The 16,742-nt window shown below is 44.3% G+C and overlaps 1 protein-coding gene across 1 annotated transcript; it reads right to left on the minus strand.

Annotated features, from left to right (window-relative positions):
• Positions 1-388: 388 nt before the first annotated feature.
• BIRC7 (baculoviral IAP repeat containing 7) lies at positions 389-10,524 on the minus strand. Its single transcript, XM_030533480.1, has 8 exons — positions 10,062-10,524; positions 6,511-6,610; positions 5,185-5,257; positions 5,046-5,091; positions 2,978-3,190; positions 1,869-1,940; positions 1,181-1,388; positions 389-440 (listed from the first exon to the last, which is right to left on the minus strand). Exons 1-7 carry the CDS (start codon positions 10,510-10,512, stop codon positions 1,189-1,191), a joined length of 1,155 nt encoding a protein of 384 aa, XP_030389340.1. The 5' UTR covers positions 10,513-10,524; the 3' UTR covers positions 389-440; positions 1,181-1,188.
• Between the last annotated feature and the right edge of the window lie 6,218 nt (positions 10,525-16,742).

Consider the following 16,742-nt stretch of genomic DNA (forward strand, 5'->3'; position numbering starts at 1 on the left):
CTACATGAGCGACCAGTCTAAAGAGGTAACAGAAGATGCTTTTATTCCAAAACGTGAAGTATAAATCTACAGACTTAGCAAATCATTTTTTCAAACCCATGAATAAGTTACTCTGCAGGCACACTTTCCTTTATCTGCTCCAAGATCTAACCATTTCTTAAAAATAAAATCAAGAATCATCAGATTTAAACTAAAAGAAGTTACCACTCATCCTGTAAATGGAAAAATTTAGGACTGAACTTTTCCATGGTCATCTTCCAGCAAAGGGATAGTTCCTAACAGGCATGGAAGAAGAACTGCAGGACACTTCTGGGAGGTTGTTCAGTAACCCAGACGGCTAGTAATAAATTAGGAACATCATTTCTAGGGAGATATCCTCATGGAGCACCTTCTGTGTTGGAAAAGGGGCTGCCATCAGTGGAAGTCAGAGACTGGAGATTCTGCAAAGACAGAAGGAGTGTTCACAGTATTCAAGTTCTGTGAGGAACTCCTCATTTACACAATTTAACTTTTCTAGTTCTTTCCCTTCCTCCGTGCAGTTAATGAAGACCTGTTCGGAATAGAACATTGCTTCTTCAATGGAGTCCTGAGCTTATTTATGACATCACCCTGCTGCTAGATGCATCTCTAAGAGACAAGTTACATGACAAATCCAGGTCTGAACAAATATTAGATTCTTTGTAGCTTTTCCTTAAATGTAGGATTTATGCCAGAACACCCATTTCTAGCCAGCTTTCCAATCCCCAAACACAGCTACTCAGTGAAAACATGCAAGGCCTCAAGTTGTTGAGGAAATCCAGTGCTCTTTTCACAAAGCAGGGATTCCCATCCTTGTTAAGAGTGGCGAAGCAGGAGAATTTCCCCTTCCTAAAAAAAGCCTTCCAAGTTTAGAGGAGACAGAAGAGACACTCTCCTCCAGCCCCTTTTAGAGTGCAGGATCTCCTGCGAAATCAGAGGGCTACAGCTCAGTGGCAAGTCTTGAAGGAAGTGGTTGTTAGCTAGGGCACAAAGTAGATGGCTAACTTCAGACCATCTACCCTGCTAGTGAAAATAACTACATTGCTTTTACAAAGCACAAGCAAGACCCTTCCAATCCATCTGAACTATACACAAGGCATTTGAACAAAATGTTTCTATAAAACCCACTCAGTACCCCCCACCCACGTTCCCCCTTACTCACCCCATGGTTCAGGACATGAAAGTCCTCACACTTCCCCTGATGACCGCTCTGCAAATGGGGCATCGTCTCAGGCTGGGGGCACATTCTGCACACACCACCAAGTGGCCACAAGGAATGAATACAATGGACACATCTTTGTCCATGCACACTTTGCACATCCTCTCCTCCTGCAGCTGTCGCAGCTGCTCCTCCGTACTCAGTGGAGGCTCTGCTGAAAGAGACACACTGAAGTTTTATTACAGAGCAGTGTTATCTGGACTTTTTTTGAAAGGATCTTTCTGTTCCATAATTCAAGAGCTGGATTTAGGGCCATAGTTTTCCCTCCTTGTTTTGTTCAAATTTGTGACCATAACAATGGCCAGGACAAACCCTTGCTATTCCAGTCCTGGGCCCCTCAGAGTTTGTCCACAGATGGTGGGTTTGAGATTTGAACAGTGGGGGAAGAGAGGATACAGTTAGTGAACTATGATGTATGGGGAATCCATGGTAAGCACTCTTTTGGGTGTATTAATCTTGCCTAACACAATAGACCCTATTCCCTGAATGGGGCCTGGGAGGTGCTACCACATTCTGAATAATAAGAGGAAATTATTTTGCAATTTAACTGTTACATGGGAGGTAATGAGCCTTAGTATTTCCTGCTGTAGAGTCTGTTGTGGTCCAGCCCAGACAGATTTTACCACCTCACCTGATTCTTTTGAGCACTCAGCCTGTGTCTCTCGTCTCTGTCCTGGCATACCTGTCTCTCTCTCCATACGCTCTACAGAAATCAGAAGGAATGAAGATGGCATTAATGCTCCCATGCTTAAAAATATATTTTTTAAAAAGCCACAAGAAAAAACCACACACACCACACACAAAGTGGGGTCCTCTGCTGGGATTTCAGTGATGTCAGTTCAAGCGTGCCGTGTTGCTAGATGAAAATGGTTCTCTTTAGGAGGCTGCTAACCCTGCACGCTCAGGTTAGGATCGGACAGCAAAGCTGGTTTCTCTGATTCTCATAGCAACATCAAGACTTGTTGATGAATCACAAGTTAGATAGTCCAACTCCGATGAGTCCCGTCCCCCAAACAAGAGGGCACAAAATTCTGATTTGGGTGTTTTTCTAAACAGAAAGCCTTTTTATGAAATAGAAATCTATTTTTGGTCAGAAAGATTGCAGCCAGCATTGTAGCATGTTAGAGGTACCCAGGAGTGATGGAGAGCAGCATTTGTTCTTTCCTATGTAGAACTGCAGTTATAGGGCGAGGAGGTACTAACCCTAGAAAACTTCCTTTAACAATTGCCTGTGTCCTCGCAGTTAAAGCTAGAAGTCATGTTATTAGCACATTTCTACACCCCCTCCCCAACTGCTCCTCGAATCAGAGAGCTGGAATTGCCTTCTTGAATCATCCAGTTTAAATAGCAGGCACAAAAGGAATCCATTTCTGGATTTGCTTCAATGTCAGCACTGGGTATAAGCCTAAGTCTTAATGCAGGACCACAGCTTTTAAAGCAAGATGTAATGGAGAAATATTGAAAAGCAGCTAGACTCCAGGTTGCTGGGAGACCGCTAATGTAACAGATGTTCCAATAACTAGAGACTCTGCAGACTCTTCTACAACTGAACCACTTTCCTCAGTATCACAGGGCTATGAAGCTAAGGAAGCATTATTGCATTTCATTCTAGTCTAGGATGAGACCGTGTAGACCCAAGAGATAGCGTCACTGACATGCTAAAACTTCAGCGACCATCAGAGGAGGAGGTGGGATGTGATTAGATTGATCAGTGAGGTTTAAGAGGCTAAATTGCCATACCTCTTTCTTCTGCACTGCTGCTCTCTTCCCCATCTACCTGAAGCAGATCCAAGACCAGTTCCGACACAGATAAGTAGCAGGTGCCAGTCAGCAGGTGTCTACTCTGGACCAAGCTCATCACCAAGCTGTGGTCAAAGCCCATCTGCAGGACATTCTGCACTATGGAAGACTGATCCAGAGGAGGAGATGACAATTCCCGATTCCCCATAGAATCTGTAAAGCACAGGGAGGAGAGACTTTACAAAAAAGAGGGAGAGCTTAACAGGCAACTGTAAATCTCTCCCCTCTGATCCAATCCATCCCATTCAGGAAAAAGCCTTTCCATGAGAATCTGAAATAAAATACCTAAGTAAGTGATCCCATCCCAAAAGTGTAGGCTCTTCAAAAGATCCTCCTTATAGGACAGGCAGATCAGATGGCTGAACACTTCTCCAACTCAGTAAGGGAACCTTCTATTAAGATGTATGAAAACCAGGTTGCAGCTACTTAACAGTTGGCTTCAGTTTCTCAGCAATATTCTACCCCAAAATACTTGCAGACAATTGTGAATGAAGTTATGCCCCCAAGCTCCTTTTGTTCTCAGTTAACTAGTTTGAACCCTAAAGCATTCCCTTGGACTTCAAACCCATTGACTACTCCTGGGGAGAATTCTGCACCACTGCACATGTTCAGTATCCATGTCCTCCACAGATTTCTTTGCTTCCCTGCAGGAAAATGACTCTCACAGAGAAGCAAAGGAAAGCTGTGAGAGCAGTCACACACCACTCCCTAGCAATGCAGGTACATAGTTTTAGGCACCTGGGGCAGCCAGCAGAGAGGTAAATCAGCACAGAGCTGGTGACATCTCAGCCAGTGGCCTTGTTCCTGAGCCAGGATCAGCTGGTAGTTCCAGCTGGGCTGGAGGCAGGAGAAGATACGATTTCCTCTTCCCTTGCTAGGAGTTGCTGGGGCTGTGTCAGACCCACCCCCTGAAACTACTGCTGCAGGACAATGGGAGCAGCTGGAAGTGGCAGCCAGTAAGTCTCTTGGCCTGCACCGCTTCCAGCAGCTCCCACTGGCCTGAAGCTGTGATCCGTGACCAGTGGGAGCCGTGATCAGCCAGACCTGTGGACAGGGCAGGTAAACACACCAGCCTGGCCCACCAGGGGCTTTCCCTACACAAGCGGCGACCTTTATTTGAGAAACCCTGCTGTAAACGGTAGCTTTCTTCCCTTAGTCCTTAAACTTAGAATGCAGTGGCTTTTGTATCCCCAACTTCCAAAAGGTCTCTCTGTGTTGAAGATCTAGCCCCAACCACCATTTCCAGAAACAGCTGTCTTTAAACTCTCCTCCATATCAACCTCAAAAAGGCACCCAAGAACCACTCAAGCTCCTCTACTGGCAGATCTATGTACTTTTAAAATATCTTCGTTGTGAGTTCTGAGGACACAGGCAATATTATCATTAGCAATGGAGGGGCCTACAGAAATTGAGTTGAGCACCCAAGATTCTGAATGCTAACCAGGTCTCTTTTGTCTTCAAAATTGGTTGCTCAAGAAACTAGACTTAACTGATTTTAGTTCAGTGGCCATTCTGAGAAGTTTAAAAAAAAATAATTTGGGGTGAGTTGAAACATTTTGTAGGAAACAAAATTTAGTCAGTTTGAATAATTGGAAAGTAGTTTGAATAAAAAAATTGAAGCTTTTAAATTTAATAGCATCAAAATGAAGTGTTCTGATTTTTTCAGAAGTTGAGGGCTTCCCACCCCCCCAACCAAGACAAATTGGTAAATTCAACACAAGTTTGCTAAAATGTTTTTACCAACCTGAATCTGCATTTTTTGGCAAAAGAAAGCTTTGGCTGAAAAGTAACATCCAGCTTTAGCAGGCACTTTCAACAGCAGAGCTCACCTTGGTTTCAGATCCGAGAGGAAGTTTCTTAGTAATAATTCTGGAAGCTATTTCACATCAAAATGCAAGCCTCTCAGAAAAGGATTCCGCCTGCAAACTCTAGAATATGCGGAAGCCAGAGCAATAGATCTGCAGCACTTTCATCAAAAAGGCAAGACAATATGCATTTCCACACATACCTTGAGGTACAGGGGGATCTTGTTCAGCCCGTTGCCAGGAGCCTCCCTGAACACATCATAAGACACAAAACAGTCACAGGAGGGAAGTGTCTCCTCAAACCTTTCCCCGCTCCACTGCACAAATTAAAAAAAAACTCACTGGAGCGTTGAAGTCAGAGTCCTGAACACTGCTAACAAAGTCTCTGCCCCTTGACTGCAGCAAAAACTCACACCTGCAGAGAAAAAGGCAAATACCCAGTGAAGGACAACAGACCTTGTCTGAACTTCAGCATCATGAGTGTGGTACTAAGCTCCTAATGAAACAAGATATATATACCAACATCTCTACATACAAAGCGCAAACGTCATTCTTGCCACAGTGGACAGGCCCTCCCTGCTGTAAAAAAATCTTACTGGTCAAGCAGAAAGAATGGTGGTTTGAGGCTCCTGATCTCCCCAGAACAGGTCAGACTTCATTTTAGGCCTGTGAGATTGGCTTTTGCAATTGAGCCTTTCAGACAGATTGGATCATGGGGAAAACGGGTTTGTGGCCTCACCTATAAGAGCCACCACATCAGGATTAGGTGTATGACATCCTGCCATTTACATATGAAGACCAATACAAGTGGAATACAAGGGTGCTCCGATGCCGGTAAGAGACAAGGGCAGTGTTAAAGTCACCATGAAGCAGTGGTAATAGAGATTGACCCACAGATCACGGTCCATAAACTCTATAGACATAGGGGTCTGAATTCCGCAGCTCAGGCCAAGTTCTAGTGTGTGATTTTGATTGAAAAGCATTAGACTTGTAGACACAGGTCATGTAGATTTGTACAATGCCTAACCCAACAGCTCTCCACTTGGTTGTAGCCTTTAGGGGCTACAATGATAAAAGTGTACAATGATTATCATCACCGCCACTTGAATTAGGGAGAGAAGATTGCAACAGTAACAATGCAGCTTATTAAGATGGGAGCTTCTGGGGTAGTTCTCAGGAACTACCAAGAGACTGACCTCACTAAAATTCCTGCTTTGACCACAAGCTGTTTCAGGATATAGTTTTTATGATGCAACTAGGACATAAGCCACCAGATTCATTTCATGTAGGCTTATCAGCTAGTAGCAGTCTTTGTTCGCTATTGAACTGGTTGGATTTGAACAGAGATAGACAGCTCTACGTACTAATAATCCAGTTAAATCTCACCTGGGGCATGAGGTTTGACGGTGGAGCAAGGTCCATTCAGCATAAAACTGACTCATGATGTGGGAGGGATAGCTCAGTGGTTTGAGCAATGGCCTGCTAAACCCAGGATTGTGAGTTCAATCCTTGAAAGGGCCACTTAGGGATCTGGGGCAAAAATTGGTCCTGCTAGTGAAGGCAGGGGGCTGAACTCAATGACCTTTCAATTCTAGGAGATTTGTATAACTCCAATTTTTTTTTTTTGTATCTTGGCCCCCCAACAAGCATTAGTATACCATGAATTACCTTGGAAACCATTTGGCATGTTCCCTCCAGGGGTCATCTCCAAGCTCCCAGTTCCTCAAGCTGCCATCACAGTAAAAACACCTCACAGTGTCACCTTGACCTGAAAGGAGCATTAAGAGAAGATTGGATGTTAGGTACATGAGCAGCTAGTTACACTAACCCACAGGCAGTTTGATGTTGCTACCAGGAGAGCCTGGGGAGGTACAGTACGTTTAATTGTTGGCCTGCTATGGTACCAGACCAAACTGTTGAGCACACATCACAATTGTCACAGGACTCTGGCTCACTACTTCTGCAGCTTGCATCTGTTCAGAGACAGGGAATCAAGTTAGAGCACTGGTTCAAAATTTGAGTTCTAGCTGGCTTGCCTAAGTTGCACCAATCAATTATTGGGATTCCAGTGTTGGGTCAATGAACATTTCAGGTGGAAACTTCATGGATTCTCTGTGCATCCCCTTTGTGGGCTCATATATCCCAAGTATACCTTATATGTCCCCTCCCACTGCACACAGCTACCCCCTCCTGTTTCTTCACCCAGCAAACTGCTCCCCCATAAAGATGGCCAACTGGGGGTCCATGAAATTGGTTTACACCACTCCCCCTCATAATAGGAGGCATCATTATAAAGATCCCAAGCCATCCAGCCCAGGGAGGAAACTGGGCAAGAGATTCAGCAGGTTTAACAATATCAGCATGCCTGCTACAGGGCATGATTTTGAATCAAGTTACATATCAAGTTACACCTTCCCACTCAGTAAGTTGTACCTGGGTCCCACTAAAAAGAGAATTTCTGGGAGTGGATAGACCTTCCACTCGTAAGCTGGACCCTTTAAGGAGTTTCAGTACAGCTGTTCCAAAACACTGGGCATTCAGAAGTCCTTGAATGCTCTAGAACAAGGGAACTATGAGGATCGGATGACTGGCAATGCTCTATAATTGCCCCATCTAAGCGACCTCTGGGTTTGCCATGTTGTTGGATTGTTTCCTGATGGATCCCCATTCTCAGTATTATGTTTTCAACAGCTGGTCTGCAGGTAAAAAAAATTCCAAAACAAATCTGACAAAGGGTTCCAACTACAACCTCTGCCTTCTGGTTTATTCTGTTTTCCTGAGCTGGTTGTTCTTTTGTCAGTAGTGTTTGGCTCTAGAGCATACATAACTATAATTCCAGAAAAGCTATGAGCTAGTACACGGTGGAGATTTCACATCTGGTTGCTCAGTTCAGGACTAGTAATAAGAGATACCTCCTCACACCATTTCTTTTGAAGTACACTGCAAAGCCTTCTCAAGGAACTCAATGAGAGTCGTTTAGGCTATGTTAGTATTCATATGTATTTAATATATAGTAAACAAGAAATACTGCACATGTAGTTAGACTATAGAAGAGAATAACGTGTCTAGTGCTACATTAAGAATTTTAGTTCCACAGAGGGATTCTATCAATGCTATAAACAGAACAGCAGCTCACTGGGTCAACCCCTAAAGAACTATAGGTGAAATTCAGGTTGTGGAAGGCACGGAGGTACAAATGCAGTGTTTGCATGCATAGAGAAATTAGATTAACTGTCACAGAACAAACCAAGGAATTTTAGACACCGTTTCCGTAAGCACGTGCAGCTATAGTTCGTGGATGTTATGAACAGATTGTGTGGGGGGAGCTCACACATTTCAGCCAGAAAAACCTGAGTTCTTACACTGGGGACACCCCATGAGTAGGAGTTTTCAGACCAAGACAGGAACAGCAAAGACAATGAAGTTTTAAAATTTTAGCATTAGGAGTTCAAAACAACAGTTTTCAAAGTGATTCCTCAGATGAAAAGTCCCAAACTCAAATTTCCATTCATGACTCAGAATTACAGGCAGTTAGAGAGCTAGACAGAGCCTAAGAGAGACTTCTCTATCCAAGAGCATGAAACTAGCTGGGATCCACAGAGCCCAAAACAGCTTCTGAACAGGGGACACCTACAGACAGATGAGGGTCTTTCTTTTTCAGGAAAAAGTATAAAAACTCCAAGCTGTCCCCTCCATAACACATTCTACTTCACTTCTACTTGAACTGTTTGAAGGTCATAACTCACGTTAGGCTTCACATCTTAGCCAAGTGCTCAGATACCAAAGAGTGTGGTACAAACGGGGTACATAGCAAGTCAACAGTCATGTCTCCTCATTTCTGTTACCATTATCTTCATTTGTCTGTCACGCCCCGTGTTGCACCTGGTCAAACTTAAAATAAGTTCTTCAGAGCAGACACTTTCCACTACAGGTTTGTGCCAAACAGTGGGGAAGTGAGAGTCTTTTTGATCTGTGTTTACACAGCACAATGAGGTCATCGGTTCATGCCCAGGACTCCTATGCAGTACCACATTACCAAGAAGAAGAAGAAGAGACTCCCAATCCCAGCTGAGGCAGCTAAATTAAAAATAAGAAGTGTAAATGCACCTGGAAAGCCCCAAAGCCAAGTTACCAAATGATGGAGTTTGACCTTCCAGGACACTCTAGTCAGAAAGGAGTGTGCTCTAACTAGGTTCTCCACGGTGGTGGCTTTTGCAATCTAGGCTTTAACTGTACCCCAGTGCTGTGAGAATGTTGTGCAGCAGAAAAGCGGTGTCTGAATCTCATTTCTCTGCTGTTCAGGATGGTCCAGTTAAGGAGAACTCTGTGGTCCCTCACACCTAGAAGAGGAGAGTCAAGCTGTGGCTCTACCGGAGAGGGCTTCATGGTGTGGCTGGCACCAATCCCCACTGCTTCTATACCACAGCATATGGATGCAATATTAAAAAATCCTAAATAGAGCTTGTCTAACAGGACACACCATACAGCTCTACAGTTGCACACAGAGGGAGGCTTTCCCTACTGAATGTATCTGTATATAGCCTTGGCAGAATTAAATGTTTTTATATAATTTGTGTTAATTAAAATTAAAGGTTTTCAAACTGTGGGATATGCCCCCCAGGAGGGTAGATGAACATTGGGGGGGTGAGGAAGACGGGACCAAGCAGTGACATTAGCCCCACGTGGCACAGGTCAGGGAAGGCACACCACCTCCACCCTCTACTCACTCAGCAGGCCACCTGGCGCGTGGATCAGTGTCAACATGCACCACGGCCCCACGCTGATTTCTGCTCCTGGCAGCCTCCATCCCCAGAGACCATTATACACAACTTCCCCCACCCTGTAAACCTGAGGGTGGGGGAACACCAAACATTGTAACTCAAAAGAGGGGCTCAGCTCAAAAAGTTGAAAACAACTGATTTAATTTTTCACTGAGAGGGATATCCTGGGGGCAGGGGTGAAATGTCAGATTTAAACAGCAGATGTTGAGATTCAAAAACGTTAAAGATTTATAGCTATTAAAAGGCAAGTTGTCAACTTTACATGTCAATATATGGAGTAAAATATCCTTAACATCAAACTCTAATAAGTTTCAAGCAACTATTTGCCTCTCTGTAAATTTATCATCAATGGAAATACTTTTTGTCAGTTTCACAGCACGTGCACAAACTGATGTGTATTGACATTTACTGATAAAGCTCTAGTCCTGCCATGCATACCTGTATAGAAGAACCCTGCTCTGGCCAGTTGCTCAGGATACAGCTCTGTGTACGGTGGCCAGCTCTGGAAAGTGGCTAGTCGCATCGCCTCTGTTTCCATCTCCGGGTATTCTGGTTGACTGGGCAGGGCTGCTTCTTCCACATCCATCCTCTGTAGGAGGCTGAGAATCTGCCCATCCACATAGTCCAAGATCTCCAGAAAGGGGAGCATCTGCTGGTTGCCAACATCTTCACCACAGATGAACTTACAGGTAGGAAAAAATTTTTGGTGCTCTCGCATGGGTTGATCCTCAGCCTCCCAGCTCCTCAAGATACCACCACAGCAGAAGCACTGCACTCGGTCGCCAGGACCCAGGAAGAAAAAGCCAGCCTTAGCCAGGTCTGTGGCAGAGACTGGTGAACTTTCTGGCCACTGCCGGAAAGTCCTCAGTCTCTTCTCCTCACTCCGCATGCTGGTCTTAGACAGCTGAAAATGCCTTTGCCTAGACCTGATCTCCTCTGGGGAAAAGCTGTCCTCCATGTCCCAGCACTGAGAGAGGGGAAAAAATATATATATATTGGACAATCCCTCAGTGAGGAGCTGTATTCCTGATGTCAGGCAGCACTCAGACTGCCAGTCTGCATTCACATCCCCACAGCTCAGCCTGCCACATGTTCTAGAAAGCTCGTGGTCTCAATAAAGCCAAGCGTGTTCCTGAATTGCAGCCAAACTAGAGATCCAGATTATCTATGACCTGCTGCTGCTTTTTCCTGCCCCTTTTCCTCTATCCCCACTAGTGCCTGGAGGGAAGAGACCAGCAGTTTTTCCCTTCCAGTCTCTCAAGTCACAGGGAAGCTGAAGTGGTTTGCAGGAAAAGCAAAAATAAGGCAAAGCTTATTCAATGCACTTGGACAAAGTCGCTCCAGCTTTCAGTCTGAGTGTTCACTGCTTAGATCAGTCACCTCTCTAGCCTTCAACAAAAGTATAAAAAAAGGATTTAAATTCCTCCGTTTGCTTTTCTAGAGACATGTTCAACAAGCCAGAAGCCTACACAGAATAGTCAAGACCCAAGCAAATGTTTCCTTGTGTTATCCCTTTTATAACCAAACACGCCTCCTGTTACACAGGTTGCATATTCGATTAGCAGGCTCTCATGATGTGTAACATTTAGTATTCGTTAGTATGGCAGTCTGTGGCCTGAAGCTGAATCAGCAGCTTGTGACTGATCATGCCTACCCATCCCATTTCACAGTACACCCCACCACTGCTGCAGAACCACTACAGAAGTAGCCCACAATGTTGAGGCCCACTTTCCTATATTGGTTTCCCCAAGTCACAGTTAATGGTGGTAGTGGTTTGCTGCCTTCACTAGTCCTATATCAAAAGGAAGAAATTAAAGAAGCTATATTACTTGATTATACAAGCCTCCTTCCCCACCACTCAAACTGAAGTAATATTCCTCAAATATTTGTAAGCAGTTCTGCGAGGTTACCACCACTTCTGTATTGCCAGCAAAAGTAGATGCAAAAAGGCTCTGGGCCTAAATCTTCTCTCGCTTACACAGGTAAGAATCAGGAGTGATTCCACTAAAGGGAAATGAAATACTCAAGAGTAGGAGACTCCATATACTTGGCAAACAGCAGTTATTGATAGAGCCTTTTAATGTAAATGCACCTAAGAAAACCCAGTCAGAGTCTAGGTCACCAGTTCTGTTCATGATGAGGAAGTATTGACCATCTGCTAGCTATTAATGGACTTTTGTGGTATAAGTGGACAGGGGCGGCTCCAGGCACCAGCATGCCAAGCGCGTGCCTGGGGTGGCAAGCCACAGGAGGCGCTCTGCCTGTCGCTGCGAGGGCGGCAGGCAGGTTGCCTTCGGAGGCACGCCTGTGGAGGGTCCGCTGGTCCCGCGGCTTCGGCGGACCTCCGCAGGTGTGCCGCCGAATCCACAGGACCAGGGACCTCCCGCAGGCAAGCCACCGAAGGCAGCCTGCCTGCCATGCTTGGGGCGGCAAAATAACTAGAGCTGCCCCTGTAAGTGGATAGTTCTCAGTACAGTGCACAGGCACCCATATATTAACAAGATAAAATAAATGGAGCTATTATTTAACAAGAGTCAGAGCATTCTAAATACATTTACTATCAAGATAGGGCCAACCATCACCTTGCCCACTTTACTGCACGGTGCACCTCTTTCCCTTAGGGAGCTTTTGGTAGCCTGAAGGGAATTGTACAGCACCTAACACCATGGTTCTCACAGCGACTCCCTTCACCTAGCAAGCCTCTGAGTGTGACACACCCCCTTATAAATTAAAAACACTTGTTTATATATTTAACACCATTCTAAATGCTGGAGGCAAAGCAGGGTTTGGGGTGGAGGCTGTCAGCTCACAACCTCTCATGTAATAACCTCACAACCCCAAGACGTCCCAACCCCAGTTTGAGAACCCCTGACCTAGCACATTGTAGGCCCATTCTTTACTATTAGTACCTTGTTCACAGAGAGGCCAGTGACAGAGGTGATATGGAGTCCTAGCTACCCTAGTAAAAGTCCCGCCAGAAAAGGGTTGCAGTACATTGGTGGGTGTGGAGAAGCTTACTCTGGCATTGCCTTTGAGATACATGTCCCACAAGTGACAGATTGAAATCACCATTACTAGAAGTCCATTATTTCATAGGCCCTCACTGACAGACAGCCCCAGCTGCTCAATGGAGCCTGCTAACCTGCACCTCTCCCCCACAGAAAGCAAGGCAGAAAAAAAAAATGATTACCAAGACAGCTAGAATTTCCTTCCATAGCCATAACTGGACAAACCTAAGTGGAGGAGAGAAAGGCCCTGAATGCCCATGCTAAAAATAAAGGGTGTTTGTGCTGAATACACTGACGCAGTTGTTTGAGAACTGGTGTAAAAGAAATCCATATAAAATTGCTAGAGTTAGTGAGACAGGGGATTTGCAGTGCAGTGAAGGTAAAGGTACTTGGAGTCTGCTTTAACCTACACACCAGATTTCACTCTCAGGTCTCCGAAGAGCTTCAGAGCGACTTGCTTGTTTGGGGCAGTTCTGCAACTCCAGCACTATTTCAGCCCTGGGCTCTGCCAAAGCAAAAGTCATAGTTAATGTCAAACAGTAGCAGTCATTGTTCTCTGCAGGGAGCCATCACCAGTGATAATCACTTACTGAACCATACACTGGAACAAATTTACCCAGTTGGGGCAGGGGAGAAAGAGGAGGGTTATTTCATCTAACACTCAATAGCAGAGCTAGACTTCTTCAGTGAGGGGGGGCACCAGGCAGTTAGTACGCTGGAGTGGTTTTCTTGGGGGAAGTGAGGTTGAGTTGGTTTTAAACTAGGACAAGTAAGAGATATCATCTAGTTCATGCCTCCTTGGTCGTAAATCACAGCCACTCACCCCTTCCTCCTTCCCTCCCACAACCAAAGCCCCTATTTATTTGCTTATGTTGAAATAATCTATTGATTCTGCTAGGGACCCTTTAGACAGGAGCCTTCCTAGCAGCTGAATTCTCCAAGACCAGACTGAGATGGAAAGAAGTCACAGAAATGAAAGCCAGTATTTCCACCACCCAATGCACTTTCCTGGGGCATCAGAAACATAGATTAAGCCCCCTGCATCATCATCCTCAAAGTACTTACTCAACTCTGGGCCATTAAAAGCTAAGGCTAGACACCCATTCATTAGCAGTCCCATTTCAAAGGGGGAATCTAGTCAGAATCCAGATGCCTCCCACCAATTCTACTCAGCAAAATATTGATCAAACAAACATAACCAACCAGCTACTAATCTGCAGCCTATGGAGCACTTCTAAGATCCAAGACCCTCCTAGAGAAGCTAGTTTGTCTCCCCAACCCTATTTAAAGCTTCCAGGGCCCATTGCCTTGTGCTGTGACTGAGACAGGTCAGCTTTGTTTCTCTTTTTTCTAGATCATTGCAGCTGCCATTCTGGAGGGTGTGGTACACCTTGCAAGACCTGAGTGATTTCACCTGCTGGGGAAGTGCCTATTGCTGCTTTCCTCTGATTGGTCGTTCTACCTTTCATCTCCATTCACTCTGCCTGGGAGGGGAAGGGCCCCTGTGAACATTCAGCCATGTCTCCTACTAGTCTTTCAGTAAGTAACTGTTCAGGTAGCCAGAGCAGACCTCATCCCCCTGTTGCTGTTTGGGATACTCCCTCTACATACCCACAGTTGTCATCCCTCCTTCTCCCGCCCCTGAAATCCCCCACTGAAAGTGGTAGCTGAACAGCAGACTCAGAGATTCTCTGTGGAGAAGAATGTAGTGAGGGATGCTTAACGTTGTGTGCTGGAGGATTTCTTGGAGATTCACTCTTAGCCCCCGCAGCACCCTGGAGACCAATTAGGAGCTAGCAGATCTGCTGCAGCATCCCAGTATTATATTTCTGTATAAAAATTTAGAAAAGCATAAATAATTACCTGAATAATCGTACAAATTGATTAGCACCAGCAAATATTTATACTGTGGTAGCATCCTAGGGTCCCCAGCCTGACTTGGGCCACATTGTGCTGGGAGCTGTACCTACACCTTGATTATGGCCCTGATCCTGCAAACACTAAAGCACCTGCTTTGATGGGACTACTTGTGTATGTAAAGTTAGGTAAGGATTTGCAAGATCCAGGCCACTCTGTGCCTCCATCTGTAAAATGGGAATAATAACATTTTCCTTCATCATAGGAGATGTCGTGAGGATAAATTCATTGGGACATCATTATCATTTACATTATGCCCCCTGTGGACTGCTCTGGGGCCCTAAAGTGGATGTAAATTACATTTACGTTCATTTTAAGGCCACTTCACACTGCTAGAGTGGTGCAAAAGGTGTAATGTAACTAGGAAACCGGCCCATTCATATCTGTGAGTGGCTCACATGCTTTAGTGATTGGGGTAGAACTTGTATTTCAAAACCATTTTGTCAGGAGATTCTGGACTGCTACCTGCTGGGACAGTGTGAGAAATTTGGGAACATCAAACCTTGGTGGCAGTGTAACTGTGTAGCTTTATACACTGTGTACGTGCAGTTCACATTGTAGTGCTACTTCTTCTTTGGATTGCCACGATTCTGAAAATAATAGTTTCTCTTTCTTTTAATATCTGTTGGTATCATCTCAAATTTTGCACTTTTCTGTTGCATCCTCATCTGTTTTGTGCTGCCTTCTCATTTTCAACCAAATGTATTGGAAAATAAACACATGATGGGATCCATAAAGAGAGGAGGACTTGCTCATAGAGGTTTGAATTGTTTGTTTCAGCTATGTTTTTGCAGAAGAGAATGATCTTTAGCTTCCACAGCATCCCTGAAGTTTGAACACTCTCTCTATCTTTCTTTGTCCTGGAATGATTTTAAAGTGGGTCGTGAATGGAACAGGGATTTGAAAACTCATATCTCCTCTGCCACATTTTCCATTTGGGAAAACAGAACGTGCTACCACTCATCTTAAAGAAGAAACTTGTTGGATCATGCACTGCCCCTAATTAACCAAAATCCCCTTCTCCAAACAAGACTATAAAACAATTGTGTGTTTTTAAAATTAAAATGTCAGCATGACCATATGAGGTGGTAACTTTGTCTTACTTTTTTTAAAATGTGCTGTAATTAAAATCTTGAAGGTGAAACCTGACATGCTACAAACAGTAGAGGGCAGTGCTTATTTACAGTATTGTTCTGAGAATCCTGTTGTGGATGGATGTGGGTTTTTTTATTTTTTTTAATCCTTCCTGAGTACATACACAATTGCCCATTAACTTCTGCTTCGCTGGTCCTATCCCTTACAAGTATATATAGATTTTGCAGAACATACATTAAAAACCTAAGACACCTGGAAAAGCCACTTGGACAAATTCCCAGTTACAAGGGATATTTTGGGGAGCTATTAGTGAGTTCTAGCAAGGTGTCTGTTAAATAATAATGATGATGAGTACTGGTTTGCTTTTATGAAGCATCTTTCAGTCAAGGATCTTAAAGTGCCTGGAGACAGTTGCTAAGTATTATTATCTCTATTTTGCAGAGGGGGAAGTTGCAGAAAAGTAAAGTTAAGTAACTTAAACCAAGCTCATGCAGTAGGTTGGGCAGAGTCAAGTACAGGTCCCGGTCTCCTGATGTTTAGGCCTCGGCGTTAATTATCAGGCCTGTTAAAAAGGGAGGGAGCTGTAGAAGGCATCAAATGAACTAAGAGTTGGAATGTAAGGGCCTTAAGATGAGGTAGCTTTTAATGCCAATGCATGCTGTAATAAAACCTCCTTAATTCTGTCTTAGCAATGTAAACACCCAATGATTTCCTTATCCCAAACCTGACAGTCACAGCCCACATTTCAGTCAAGATTTAATCACAGAGAAGTCTCATATTATTGAGACTTCATTACTTTTACAAAATAAGTTGCAGTGAATTTATCGGGTAGTCTAAAAAGTATTAATAGTAATAATTAAAACTAAACCACAGTTGCCCTAATATGGAGGAAAAGGCTTGCAATTCCCTCTTCTTCGTTTTTTTTTTTTTTAACTCTTGTGCATGTTCACTTGATGATTCAGCCATGATTCGGGAAGACTCTTTCTCATCAGCCATAGAGTCAACCTCTCCTGTTGGAGCTGTTCCACTTTGTGGAAATAATTAAATAATCACTGTGAGAGAGAGAGAGAGAGACCATGGGTATGTCTACACTGCAATA

The sequence above is a fragment of the Gopherus evgoodei genome, chromosome 14 (assembly GCF_007399415.2).
Source record: "Gopherus evgoodei ecotype Sinaloan lineage chromosome 14, rGopEvg1_v1.p, whole genome shotgun sequence".
NCBI classification, from domain to species: Eukaryota; Metazoa; Chordata; order Testudines; family Testudinidae; genus Gopherus; species Gopherus evgoodei.

Coding starts and splice junctions, on each gene's coding strand:
- BIRC7 (XM_030533480.1), bottom strand. CDS start 10,512: ATGCGGAGTGAGGAGAAGAGACTGAGGACTTTCCGGCAGTGGCCAGAA. Junction 5,258..6,510: donor CATGCCAAATGGTTTCCAAG/GTAATTCATGGT, acceptor TTTTCTCTGCAG/GTGTGAGTTTTTGCTGCAGT. Junction 1,941..2,977: donor CAGCAGTGCAGAAGAAAGAG/GTATGGCAATTT, acceptor TGATTTCTGTAG/AGCGTATGGAGAGAGAGACA.